General features: G+C 38.4%; 1 protein-coding gene across 2 annotated transcripts in view; it reads left to right on the forward strand.

Moving 5' to 3' along the window:
- The window catches only part of ptprub (protein tyrosine phosphatase receptor type Ub), a 700,336-nt gene that overhangs the window by 488,251 nt on the left and 196,852 nt on the right, over positions 1-15,233 (forward strand). For both annotated transcript variants that reach the window (XM_034175133.1, XM_034175134.1), the window contains exon 12: positions 13,341-13,614. In XM_034175133.1, the coding sequence (XP_034031024.1) occupies positions 13,341-13,614 (274 nt within the window). The remainder of the gene's footprint in view (positions 1-13,340; positions 13,615-15,233) is intronic.

The following is a 15,233-nucleotide window of genomic DNA, read 5'->3' on the forward strand; positions in this document are numbered from 1 at the left end:
TGAAACTGATTGGACACAGATGATTGACATGTCACGGCACCACACGTCTGGTTTAAAGACCTGCATTTTCAAATCAATGAGTCAAATTGACTGCTAGGTTCCTCCTGTCCAGTAGTTTGTGCTGTGTACCACAAAAATTTGAATTGAACACGTCGTTTGAACTATGGACTTCTAATCACACCAAACTTATATTGGTCAGTAAACGACTGTATTTTATGCCAGAAATGAGGTCCAGGTTGTTAAAAGCAGCATTTCTCCTTTAATTCGGGTGGCTTATTATTGTTGGCTTATTAGTGCAGCAGATAACTGAAACAATCCTTCAAATGGTGATACAAGCATCAAATTCAGCACAAATACAGCTGGAGCAAAATTAATGGAGCAACTTTAACTTTTGACCCCTGTACAAACTGAAACTGACCTTTATCATCAGTCTTGCTGCTTTACCTCATAACTCCATAACATTCAGTCACAGATTGTTCAAACTATACCTTTTTTGGAATCTTTATGATCAGTCCAATAATGTGGTGTGGTTTTCTATATGATTAATATCACTTTGAGCAGATGAAATCAGTTAATCAGTGAAATCACCTGGTGGAATCAGTGGCTGCAAAGAAAATCTGCACCCTCTTGGCCCTTTCTGGAACAAGTTGCCACCCCTGATTTTGACCCCTGTGTAATTCTTCAGTTGACCCCTACCTGGCTGCCTCTTGAAAATTCAAGTGGCCAATCAGTTTTTTTTTTAAAGAGTTAATGTCTATGGATTATTTGTGCCAAATTTGATGTTTGTATCACCATTTGCAGGATTCCACTCTAAATATTCTCTTATTTGCTGCACTATATATGAGATGTAAGATGCTGCTCCTCAGTGTTTCTCAATTGCCCTCAAAAGTATTGGAACACTTGGTATTTCACACATTTTAATTTGTTTATTCCATTTCAAATACATTTTTTTTTCTAAAATTATCTTCCTTAACTCAAACTAAAAGCAAATCTCTACAACTTGATTTAAATGAATTAAAAATATAAAATCCAGCTTCCTGATGAAGTGGTGTAGACGAGGGTTTTCTTAAAAAGAAGACCTGAAAGTTCAGCTACAATTTGACAGAAAGTACATTTGAGATGAAAGCCTAGATTTGATGTTTTGGTGAACAAAACTTTAGTATTTCTTCATAATTGTTGTAAATAAAGTCCAAGACATATTCAGTGACTTGGAAATGTTCGGTTTCATCCCCTGACTTGTCTAAAGAAAACTGGCAATAAAAGTGATTATTATTTACAGGTTTTATCAAGTTTTACAGATTTGCTTTCAGTTTGAGTTTGAGGAAGATAATTTTAGAAATTTTTATTCTTTATTTTATTTTATTTATTTATTTTTGTATTTCTTGTATTTCAAATGGCATAAATAAATTAAAATGTGTGAAATTCCAAGTGTTCCAATACTTTTAGAGGGGACAGTAACCTAACCTTATGATGAGTGCAAAATGAGTGTGGTATTATTACTGTTTTGTTTAAGAATGTTTAATTTTCACTGTTGCTGCACTTTGTGTCAAATCATAGTCATATCGTTTATCATATTGATATGACAATTCAGTAAGGTCTATCTTCTATTATACATTCCAAATCTAAGGTGGAACTCTACTCGTGTTTACTAAGGTAGACCGAAATATCTTAAAAAAAAAAGAAAAAAAAAAGAGTAGAGCCACTTAGGTACCTGGTCTTGAGAACCAAGGATGGTCGGTTGAAAAGCTTTTTTTATCCCATGGGAACTCTCCCTACCCACGTAAGCGGCTCAAGAATATGGACAGCATGTATATATGTGACATTTACATGACAATTTATGACAATATTGAGATATGATAATTTGGCGATATTGTACAGCCCTACTGTCAACTAGCTGAAAACGTTGAACATTAATTTACATCTACATTAAAAAAAAATGCTTAAAGTGGCAGGGGGTTAAGAGGGCTGTAATTGGGGTTGGGGTGGGGGGTCAGCTGTAAAGCAAAAAAAGAAAAATACTTAAAAAGGTGGGGAGTATGGGGGGCAGAGCCCCTCCAGAAGCTGAAAGGCAAAATAAGGAAAATGCTTAAAGGCGGGGGACTGAAAGGTTTTAGTCATGCTCATGCTCTCAAGAGCCATTCTACGAAAAAAGTCTGAAGGACCTAAAGGACATGGTTAGATGGCGAGGAGCTTTTCCGGGCATATGAAAAGCAAATAAAGAGAAATGCTTAAAAAGACGGGGGGGGGGAGAAGCGGAAAGGTTTTTGCCATGCTAATGCTCTGCTGAAGTATTTACTCAAAATACAGTCTGAAGGACCTAAATGACATGATGAGATACTGACTATCTTCGCTCATTCATGTCCGCGACATATACATATTATACATATGTATACATTACATAAGCTTTTGTTTCTGCCTACACCCTTTGGGCACATGGGTGTGTTGTTGGATTGTTTTCTTTGTAAGTTTACTTTATTTTCAGTCTGTGTGTGCTGAATAAATAAATAAATCAATGAATTCATTCATTCATTCATTCATTCATTCAAATGCATCAATTTTGTATAATGGGAATAGTTTATAAAGGCCTTGGTGACAAGTTTGACATTTTTGTACCCAGTGACACTCCAAGCTATGACAGAACCCAATTGCATCATGTGCTGATCAACAGAGGTTTTGTAAAAAACAACAAAAAAGAATTCTAATAATGTCAAATGTAAGCACAACAAAGTAATGGCAAACATACACTCAACAAAAATATAAACGCAACACTTTTGGTTTTGCTCCCATTTTGTATGAGATGAACTCAAAGATCTAAAACTTTTTCCACATACACAATATCACCATTTCCCTCAAATATTGTTCACAAACCAGTCTAAATCTGTGATAGTGAGCACTTCTCCTTTGCTGAGATAATCCATCCCACCTCACAGGTGTGCCATACCAAGATGCTGATTAGACACCATGATTAGATGAGAGCTCCCGGAGCAAATATTGATACTTTTGAACAAGTAATTATGGGAATGTACAACAAAATAAATAAGAATTTACATTTATTTATCTGTGGTGATTTTAATATCGATTTTCTAAATCCTCACAATCATCCACAAACCACTTCATTTATAAATTCTTTATATTGTTTGGGAGTATTTCCGACCATCATTCATCCAAGTAGAATAACTGTGAATTCAACAACCCTTATTGACAATATTTTAACTAATGTCATATCTGGTAATCTCAGTGCGGGATTGCTGGTAAATGATATTAGTGATCACCTGCCAGTATTTACTGTTTTTGCATCACATGATCGAGTGTTTCAAAAGGATTGTAATAGATTGAGTAGAAATGTCACACCAATAACTGTTGATAATTTAAGGGTGGATTTATTATGCCAGAATTGGAATGATGTTTATGTTGATGATGTTGATGAATCTTATGATGGTTTTATTTCTATCATTTCTAAGTTATACGATAAACACTGTCCTCTTGTTAACAAGATATATACTAACCGATACAGCAATAAACCATGGATAACCAAGGGTCTTCAGAGGGCATGTAAAAAGAAGAACTTACTGTATAAACAATTTATAAAATCGAGATCAAAGGAAGCTGAAAGTAAATATAAAATATATAAGAATAAATTAATTCATATTATGAGATTTAGTAAGAAAAGATATTATAGTGACTTACTTGTTAAAAATAAGAATAATATAAAAAATACATGGAATATTTTAAATGAAGTAATAAAAAAGAACAAAAATGGTAGAGATTATCCTTCTTTTTTTCTTTCCAATAATACTGTGATAGAAGATAATGAGACTATTGCTGACCATTTTAATGAATATTTTGTCAATGTAGGTAAAACTCTTGCCAGTAATATTGATTCATTGAGCGTTAAATCTTTTGAAAATAAGATAACATTTAATAAATCTGTGTCAATGTTTGTTGGTGGAACAAATGAAAAAGAAATAATTGATCTGGTGCAGAATTGTAAAAGTAAGAAATCAAAGGACTTCAATAATTTGGATATGGCTTTGTTGAAAAAAATCATTGATTGTATAGTAAAACCTTTCACTTATATTTGTAATATATCATTAAGTTTTGGTAAATTCCCTTCACAGATGAAGATAGCCAAAGTAATACCTTTGTTTAAAACTGGTGACAAACACACTTTTTCAAATTATAGACCTATTTCACTTTTACCCCAATTTTCTAAAATACTAGAAAAAAGTTTTGTAAAAAGACTGGATAATTACTTACTAAAGTATGAGATACTCTGTGAAGAACAATATGGATTTAGAAAATCTAGGACTACTTCACATGCATTGATGGATTTCGTGGAAAATATAGCGACTGCAGTCGATAACAAGCAATATACAGTAGGTATTTTTTTTGATTTACAGAAAGCGTTTGACACTGTAAATCATGAAATATTGCTAACTAAATTACAGAAATATGGAATCAGAGGATTAGCATATGACTGGATAAATAGTTATTTACATGGTCGGTATCAGTATGTTCAATACAATAACATTGATTCCGAACTTCGGGAAATTACGTGTGGGGTGCCCCAGGGTTCGGTCTTAGGTCCTTTGTTATTTATTTTATATATAAATGATATATGTTATGTGTCACGGGTACTGAGGTGTGTTCTTTTTGCAGATGACACAACTGTGTTTTGCAGTGGTGATAATCTTGAACAGCTTCTTGACACGGTGGTAAACGAACTGGATAAATTTAAGGCTTGGTTTGATGCTAATAAATTGTCACTTCATCTTGGGAAAACCAAATGTATGATTTTTGGAAATAAATTTGTGCCTAAATGTAAAAGTGTAACCATTAACAATATGGAAATACAGATAGTAACTGAGAACAAATTTCTAGGTGTTATAATTGACAATAAACTCAGCTGGAAACCTCATATAAATTATATAAAATTTAAAATGTCAAAATCTATCGCTATCATGTACAGGGTCAAGGACATATTGTCCCAGGATGGGCTACTTAGATTATATTATTCTTTAATTGTACCATATATGACATATTGTATCGAACTCTGGGGTAATACTTACAAATCAAATACCAATCATGTATTTCTTTTACAAAAACATGCTATCAGAATCATCTGTAATAAACCTTATCTTGAGCCAACGCATTCTGTGTTTATGATTTTAAATTTACTGAAATTTAGAGATTTAGTGGATTATATCACCATACAAACTTTGTACAAAGCTAATAACCAGGCCTTGCCACTTTATGTCCAGAGCCTGTTCAAGATCAGGAAATCTGAATACAGTTTACGAGGATGCATGGTTTTTAAGAAGCCTCCCGTACGTACTAATGTCAAGGATTTTTGTGTTTCAGTTAAAGGGTTGAAGATTTGGAACAAATGTCCTGTGGAAATTAGAGTATGTAGTTCTTTTGTCTGTTTTAAGAAACATTATAAGAAATTAATAATTTCTGGATATAAAGAAAATCATAATAAAAAAAAAAGATGTATAAATTTGTGGATGTATGTATTTAATTTGCTTATTTGTATATATAGGAGTCTGAGCATAAGTGTAATTATATGTTGGACTTGGACTTTTGGGATGGGGTATGAGGGGTGGGTAATTTATAAGCTTTGCTTCTTCCCACCCCCTTTTCAGGCACACAGTGTTTAATTTGGTCTTGTTTTTTTGATTTGTTTGATATGTTGTCTTTATGCTGCTGTGTTGTTGCTGAAATAAATTCTATTCTAATTCTAATTAGTGCACAGGTGTGCCTTAGACTGCCCACAATAAAAGGCCACTCTGAAAGGTGCAGTTTTATCACACAGCACAATGCCACAGATGTCGCAAGATTTGAGGGAGCGTGCAATTGGCATGCTGACAGCAGGAATGTCAACCAGAGCTGTTGCTCGTGTATTGAGTGTTCATTTCTCTACCATAAGCCGTCTCCAAAGACGTTTCAGAGAATTTGGCAGTACATCCAACCAGCCTCACAACCGCAGACCACGTGTAACCACACCAGCCCAGGACCTCCACATCCAGCATGTTCACCTCCAAGATCGTCTGAGACCAGCCACTCGGAAAGCTGCTGAAACCATCGGTTTGCATAACCAAAGAATTTCTGCACAAACTGTCAGAAACCGTCTCAGGGAAGCTCATCTGCATGCTCGTCGTCCTCATCGGGGTCTCGACCTGACTCCAGTTCATCGTTGTAACCGACTTGATTGGGCAAATGCTCACATTCGCTGGCGTTTGGCATGTTGGAGAGGTGTTCTCTTCATGGATGAATCCCGGTTCACACTGTTCAGGGCAGATGGCAGACAGCGTGTGTGGCATCGTGTGGGTGAGCGGTTTTCTGATGTCAGTGTTGTGGATCGAGTGGCCCATAGTGGCGGAGGGGTTATGGTATGGGCAGGCATCTGTTATGGATGAAGAACACAGGTGCATTTTATTGATGGCATTTTGAATGCACAGAGATACCGTGACGAGATCCTGAGGCCCATTGTTGTGCCATACATCCAAGAACATCACCTCATGTTGCAGCAGGATAATGCACGGCCCCATGTTGCAAGGATCTGTACACAATTCTTGGAAGCTGAAAATGTCCCAGTTCTTGCATGGCCGGCATACTCACCGGACATGTCACCCATTGAGCATGTTTGGGATGCTCTGGACCGGCGTATATGACAGCGTGTACCAGTTCCTGTCAATATCCAGCAACTTCGCACAGCCATTGAAGAGGAGTAGACCAACATTCCACAGGCCACAATTGACAACCTGCGAACTCAACTCTATGCGAAGGAGATGTGTTGCACTGCATGAGGCAAATGGTGGTCACACCAGATACTGACTGGTATCCCCCCCAATAAAACAAAACTGCACCTTTCAGAGTGGCCTTTTATTGTGGACAGTCTAAGGCACACCTGTGCACTAATCATGGTGTCTAATCAGCATCTTGGTATGGCACACCTGTGAGGTGGGATGGATTATCTCAGCAAAGGAGAAGTGCTCACTATCACAGATTTAGACTGGTTTGTGAACAATATTTGAGGGAAATGGTGATATTGTGTATGTGGAAAAAGTTTTAGATCTTTGAGTTCATCTCATACAAAATGGGAGCAAAACCAAAAGTGTTGCGTTTATATTTTTGTTGAGTATATAAAGACAGAAATGCAGCAGCTTAGACATAGTCCAGAATGTGTAATTTAGAGTCTTCCGTTAAGTCTCAGCTTAGTCCATAGTTCCACAGTTTCCCCACAGGCAGTACGGTGGCTTAGTGGTTAGCACTGTTGCCTCACAGCAAGAAGGTCATAGGATCTATTCCCACCTATGGCCTTTCTGTGTGGAGTTTGCCTATTCTCCTCATGTTTGTGTGAGTTCCCTCCGGGTGCTCTAGCTTCTGCCCACATCCAAAGACATGCAGGTTAGGTGAATTGGAAACTTTAAAATTGTCCAAGTCTCCCTTGTAAAAGAGATCTCAGTCTCAATCAATCAATCAATCAATCAATTTTTTTTTTATATAGCGCCAAATCACAACAAACAGTTGCCCCAAGGCGCTTTATATTGTAAGGCAAGGCCATACAATAATGATGTAAAACCCCAACGGTCAAAACGACCCCCTGTGAGCAAGCACTTGGCTACAGTGGGAAGGAAAAACTCCCTTTTAACAGGAAGAAACCTCCAGCAGAACCAGGCTCAGGGAGGGGCAGTCTTCTGCTGGGACTGGTTGGGGCTGAGGGAGAGAACCAGGAAAAAGACATGCTGTGGAGGGGAGCAGAGATCGATCACTAATGATTAAATGCAGAGTGGTGCATACAGAGCAAAAAGAGAAAGAAACAGTGCATCATGGGAACCCCCCAGCAGTCTACGTCTATAGCAGCATAACTAAGGGATGGTTCAGGGTCACCTGATCCAGCCCTAACTATAAGCTTTAGCAAAAAGGAAAGTTTTAAGCCTAATCTTAAAAGTAGAGAGGGTGTCTGTCTCCCTGATCTGAATCGGGAGCTGGTTCCACAGGAGAGGAGCCTGAAAGCTGAAGGCTCTGCCTCCCATTCTACTCTTACAAACCCTAGGAACTACAAGTAAGCCTGCAGTCTGAGAGCGAAGCGCTCTATTGGGGTGATATGGTACTACGAGGTCCCTAAGATAAGATGGGACCTGATTATTCAAAACCTTATAAGTAAGAAGAAGAATTTTAAATTCTATTCTAGAATTAACAGGAAGCCAATGAAGAGAGGCCAATATGGGTGAGATATGCTCTCTCCTTCTAGTCCCCGTCAGCACTCTAGCTGCAGCATTTTGAATTAACTGAAGGCTTTTTAGGGAACTTTTAGGACAACCTGATAATAATGAATTACAATAGTCCAGCCTAGAGGAAATAAATGCATGAATTAGTTTTTCAGCATCACTCTGAGACAAGACCTTTCTGATTTTAGAGATATTGCGTAAATGCAAAAAAGCAGTCCTACATATTTGTTTAATATGCGCTTTGAATGACATATCCTGATCAAAAATGACTCCAAGATTTCTCACAGTATTACTAGAGGTCAGGGTAATGCCATCCAGAGTAAGGATCTGGTTAGACACCATGTTTCTAAGATTTGTGGGGCCAAGTACAATAACTTCAGTTTTATCTGAGTTTAAAAGCAGGAAATTAGAGGTCATCCATGTCTTTATGTCTGTAAGACAATCCTGCAGTTTAGCTAATTGGTGTGTGTCGTCTGGCTTCATGGATAGATAAAGCTGGGTATCATCTGCGTAACAATGAAAATTTAAGCAATACCGTCTAATAATACTGCCTAAGGGAAGCATATATAAAGTGAATAAAATTGGTCCTAGCACAGAACCTTGTGGAACTCCATAATTAACTTTAGTCTGTGAAGAAGATTCCCCATTTACATGAACAAATTGTAATCTATTAGACAAATATGATTCAAACCACCGCAGCGCAGTGCCTTTAATACCTATGGCATGCTCTAATCTCTGTAATAAAATTTTATGGTCAACAGTATCAAAAGCAGCACTGAGGTCTAACAGAACAAGCACAGAGATGAGTCCACTGTCCGAGGCCATAAGAAGATCATTTGTAACCTTCACTAATGCTGTTTCTGTACTATGATGAATTCTAAAACCTGACTGAAACTCTTCAAATAGACCATTCCTCTGCAGATGATCAGTTAGCTGTTTTACAACTACCCTTTCAAGAATTTTTGAGAGAAAAGGAAGGTTGGAGATTGGCCTATAATTAGCTAAGATAGCTGGGTCAAGTGATGGCCTTTTAAGTAATGGTTCAATTACTGCCACCCTAAAAGCCTGTGGTACATAGCCAACTAACAAAGATAGATTGATCATATTTAAGATCGAAGCATTAAATAATGGTAGGGCTTCCTTGAGCAGCCTGGTAGGAATGGGGTCTAATAAACATGTTGATGGTTTGGATGAAGTAACTAATGAAAATAACTCAGACAGAACAATCGGAGAGAAAGAGTCTAACCAATGGCACTAACCTGGAAAAAAAAATGGACCTAACATGCCCCAGTCATAGAAGGATATAGGAATGAAGCACAGTCACCAGTGTTTCGCTTCATCATTAGCAACATGACAGATGCAGAACAAAGAAGAAATCAGTCAGCCAAAATGAACAGTTGACAGTAACATCCACGTCACAACAGCAAACTTAACAAAGTGTTCACCGGCAACAGAGTCTTACCCTTCATTCCCCTAACATTCCCCTAAATCTGGATATGATGAGACAGAGTCTTACTCCACCAGTAATGGCAGTAATGGAAGTTGGACAGAAAGAATGATTCATTACAAGTAAGTCTATATTAATCATTCTAAGAGAGAGAGATGAGTCTTTAATCAGAATTTAAATAACTCCACAGAATCAGACGGTTTTATCTCAGCGGACAGCCTGTTCCAATAAAGGTGCTTGGTAAGAAAAAGCTCCTTGACCTGCTGACCTTTTCTTTACCTTTGTAACACACAGTTATCTTGCATCTGGAGAGTGCACAGCACAGGTTGTACATATGGTTTAATTAGATCTGCCAGACAGTGAAGTACTAGTCCATATGGGATTTTATCTGTTAAAAATAAAACCTAAAATCTGATCTCATATCAGCGGGAAACCAACAAAGAGAAGCCACAACTGGGATAATGTAGTCAAACTTTGTTCTTCTGGCCAGAACTCGAGCAGCAGCATTTTGAACCATCTGCAGACCTCTTATGCTTGTCTGTGGTAAGCCAGAAAATAAGACATTACAAATGTAAATTTTGGATGACACAAATGCATGAATCAATGTTTCTACATCAGCCATAGACTAAATACTTTAAATCTTCACAATATCACAGAAAAAAGCATTCTTTGTAATTTCTCAAATATGTAGGTCAAAGGACAGTATCAATCAAACATCACCCTGAGATTTTTTGCCTTATGACTGTGATGAAATATACATGTGTCCACTGTTCATGTTAACTCATCAAAGTGATTTTTGTGTCTCAGGGGTCAATATCCCATCATCTCCCTTTTGTCTGAATTTAAGAGTGAGACATTACATTTGGCATCAGTTTTTCGCTGATGTCAAATCTTTGCATTAATCATTATGTAAATCTGTATGTTATCAACATATCAGTGAAAGTAAGTCCACAGAATTGCAGTATTTGTCCAAGAGGGGCTATATAAAGTGACAATAGCAGAGGGCCTAATACAGAATCTTGCAGTAGCCCAAAATTTATCAGTGAGTTTTGATGTTGTTACACAAGGCACACTAAGATCAGTTAGATTAATATGATTAATATATTAATATGATGATTAGATTAGATAGAACTATATTAATCTCTTGGGAAGACTCCCTCAGGGAAATTGAGGTTCCAACTTTGGGTAGCAGCACACAGTAGAGTATCAGAAGTAGAAATAAGAGACAATTTGATGAGAGAACCCAGCAACCAGTAAAACCAAAATAATATTCAAGTCTACCCAACGATCAACCGTATCAAACACTGCATTGACATCGACATCCAACAATAGATATTTGAATCCATTGCCAACAGAAGATCACTCACCGCTTTAGTAGGAAATGTGTCCATGAAGTGATAAGTTCTAAATGCCGACTGCACTGACGCAGAGAGATAATTATCAGCTGGATAAGACACAAAGACCTGTGAAATCACTTTTTCAAGAAATTCTGAACAGGGAAGTAGAGTCGGTGCCCATCTATAAATTTCCAGTAAACCTGGATGTAGGTTGGGTTTCTGAAGAGTAGGTTTAATAACTGTATATTTGACACACGCAGGAACAGAACTGGCTGTTACTGACAGGTTAATAATGTTCAACATAATGGGTCAAAATGAAAATCACTGGTCCTTAAACCATTTTGTTGGCAATGGATCCACAATTTGTGACAGCATACAAAACGAGATCATGTCAAAGTTGGTAAATGCCGGTTTTCTGTCAGTGTTGATGCCTACATTAGTTCCAGAATCAGTCAGTCTGACTATGACTTGATTATGCTTGTTTTTGCTAATTAATCAGAGTAATATAATCTTTTTACGGGCAATGCCGCATGTTTCTTTTCCAGTTCACCGTCATGCCAGGCAAGATGGAAAACGTATTTAGAGTTATGCCATTTATGCTCTGGACTCATACACTTATGACTGTCTTCCCCAGATTTGGATTTCCAATAAGCTGCACTGTTACATTAAATATTGAAGCATGCATGTGCGTAATGATGGCATCAAGCAGTTTTGTTGTACCACCCCAATTCCAATGAAGTTGGGATGTTGTGTGAAATGTAAATAAAAACAGAATACAATGATTTACAAATCCTCTTCAACGTATGTTCAATTGAATACACCACAAAGACAAGATATTTAATGTTCAAACTGATAGATTTTTTTGTTTTTGTGTAAATATTTGCTCATTTTTAAATGGATGCCTGCAACACGTTTTAAAAAAGCTGGGACGGTAGTAACAAAAGACTGGCGAAGTTTATGAATGCTCAAAGAACACCTGTTTGGAACATCCCACAGATGAACAGGTTAACTGGAAACAGGTGAGTGTTATGATTGGGTATAAAAGGAGCATCCCCAAAAGGCTCAGCTGTTCACAAGCAAAGATGGGGTGAGGATCACCACTTTGTGAACAAATGTGTGAAAAAATAGTCCAACAGTTTAAGGACAACGTTTCTCAACGTTCAGTTGCAAGGAATTTAGGGATTCCATCATCTACAGTCCATAATATAATCAGAAGATTCAGAGAATCTGGAGAACTTTCTACATTTAAACGGCAAGGCCGAAAACCAACATTGAATGCCCATGACCTTCGATTCCTCAGGCAGCACTGCATTAAAAACTGTCATTATTGTGTAAAGGATCTTACCACATGGGCTCAGGAACACTTCAGAAACCATTGTCAGTTAACACAGTTCGTTGCTACACCTACAAGTGAAAGTTAAAACTCTACTATGCAAAGCGAAAGCCATACATCAACAACATCCAGAAACGCCGCCGCCTTCTCTGGGTCCAAGCTCATTTGAAATGGACAGATGCAAAGTGGAAAAGTGTGCTGTGGTCTGATGAGTCCACATTTCAAATTGTTTTTGGAAATCATGGACGTCGTGTCCTCTGGACAAAAGTGGAAAAAGACCATCCAGATTGTTACCAGCGCAAAGTTCAAAAGCCAGCATCTGTGATGGTATGGGGGTGTGTTAGTGCCCATGGCATGGATAACTTACACATCTGTGATGGCACCATCAATGCTGAAAGGTACATCCAGGTTTTGGAGCAACACATGCTGCCATCCAAGCAACGTCTTTTTCAGGGACGTCCCTGCTTATTTCAGCAAGACAATGCCAATGACACGTTTTGCACATGTTACAACAGCGTTGGTTCGTAGTAAAAGAGTGCAGGTACAAGACTGGCCTGCCTGCAGTCCAGAGCTGTCACCCATTGAAAATGTGTGTCACATTATGAAGCTTAAAATACGACAACAGAGACCCCGGACTGTTGAAGCTTCAACAATTAGTGTCCTCAATTCCCAAACGCTTATTGAGTGTTGTTAGAAGGAAAGGTGATGTAACTCAGTGGCAAACATACCACTGTCCAAGCTTTTTTGAAATGTGTTGCAGGCATCCATTTCACAATGAGGAAATATTTGCACAAAAACAATAAAGTTTATCAGTTTGAACATTAAATATCTTGTCTTTGTGGTGTATTCAATTGAATACAGGTTGAAGAGGATTTGCAAATCATTGTATTCTGTTTTTATTTACATTTTACATAACGTCCCACCTTCATTGGAATTGGGGTTGTATATTTGGTTGACACTGTAAAGGTGAGCATCCACTCTGTGTCCAGCACTTACCAGGTGGTGGTTGAAGAGGAGATGGTAAAGAAAGTGAAGAGGGAGCTGGGGCTCCAGGAGTGTTTCCCACTGCCCATGTCCCATGGGGAGGCTCAAGCCCGGGGCACGCCGCACTACTACACAGCAGAACTGCCACCCAGCAGCCTTCCAGAGGCCAGTCCCTTTACTGTGGGTGACAACCACACGTATAACGGCTACTGGAATAGCCCTTTGGATCCACGCAAAAGCTACCTGGTCTACTTCCAGGCCATGAGCAACTTCCGAGGGGTGAGTGAGTGCAAACTGCAACTACAGAGTCCCACCAAGAGCACATACCTCCACCAACACTGCACACACATTGGGTATTAAGGACCTTGCCCAACAGCTGTTCCACTGTTTAACCACTAGGCCATCACCTACCCTGAAACTATGAACTTTTGGAACACCTGCGATCCAAGACTTTTTCCCCCCACTTTAAAGATTCACTAATTTTTTGCGAAAATATTGTAGAGATTAGCAATCTGCATATGCCTGATTTAAAAAAATAAATATCTGTGCACAAATCTGTATGAAAAATTATTTTTTAAATCCTGGATCCACCCCCTTAATCAAACCCACTCCAACAGTTAAAGACTTCTTCTTTAGCCCATATGCAAACATTTCACCAAGTTTCGAGAAAATTGGTTTGGCAGTTTTTGCATAATCCTGCTAACAAGGCAAACAAACAAACAGCTCTGAAAACATAACCTCTTTGGTGGAGATAATAACTGATGCAGAAAAATCTGAGGACATTTCGTCTATCTGTAGATGATGGTGTCTTCAGAGTCCTTCTGAGTCAATGTCGACTGGTGTTAATGAGTATCAGCATGTGTCACTGCTGTGGTGGATGCTGTCTGAAATGGATCACAAAGCTTGAAACAATATTTGCGCAGCACATCAGCATGTCAGATGGAAACGTATTGTGCTCACAGTGAATCTTCGTGGAAATATGAATGTATGTGCAGCACCACTTTGATTCTTGGCAAACAAAACGTGTGAGAACCAGGGAATTACTTGCCTGAATTACTTACAGCTAGTAAAGCTGTGATTAGCTGGCATTATTCAGAGTCAACAACATACTTCACTTTATCTTTCTTTTATGCTCTTGTGCTTTTTTTTCCTATTCGGCTCTGTTCCTTTCTCCTCAAGTCCTTTATACACCATTCTTTCCTAATTGTTCTTTGCTCTTCTTTTCTATCTCTGTGCACCTAAAGGAATCAGCGAAGTCCTTTTCATGACAAATTGCTGGCTTGTGTAGTAAAAGTTAACGCAAAGTGGAACAAAAAGTGGGCAAAATGGTTTTACATGCCTTCCTTTGTGTGCCCACGACAAACCTTTGTGAGTCCTTTGTGTATTAGTGCAACCTGCAGTGTTTCCAACCATTTCACATTTCTTGAGTAGACAAAATCATACCCAGAGGATGCTGCATTACCAATCCAAATTCCATTATAGGAAGAGCTCCTACTTGGGTGAAGCAATTTCTTAAGGATAATTGGACACAGGTGCAGGTGATAAGATGTGGGAAAACTGCCACTTCAGTATTCACACACGAAATTTTTCTCGACATGCTTTTCTTTCTCGATTCTGGGATGAATACATGCGACCTGAGTCAGTTTTGTATTTGAGTCCCGTCAGCAGCTGCTCAATTGGGGATCACTTTTTTTATTTTGCATGGGAAGTCTCACTGTTGACATTCCATGATCAGAGGTGGGCGGCTCATCCCCACCAGAAGCATCTTTTTCCATGCCAGTGGAGAAACACATGGAGGTAGTGCAGTGTGAGCACTTTACACAACTACACGACTAAGCATGGGATTAGATAGGGCCTGTCTATAGTGGCGGATGGGATTTGGTTTTGTTTTGCCTGGC

This window comes from Thalassophryne amazonica, chromosome 7 (assembly GCF_902500255.1).
Source record: "Thalassophryne amazonica chromosome 7, fThaAma1.1, whole genome shotgun sequence".
Taxonomy (NCBI): Eukaryota; Metazoa; Chordata; class Actinopteri; order Batrachoidiformes; family Batrachoididae; genus Thalassophryne; species Thalassophryne amazonica.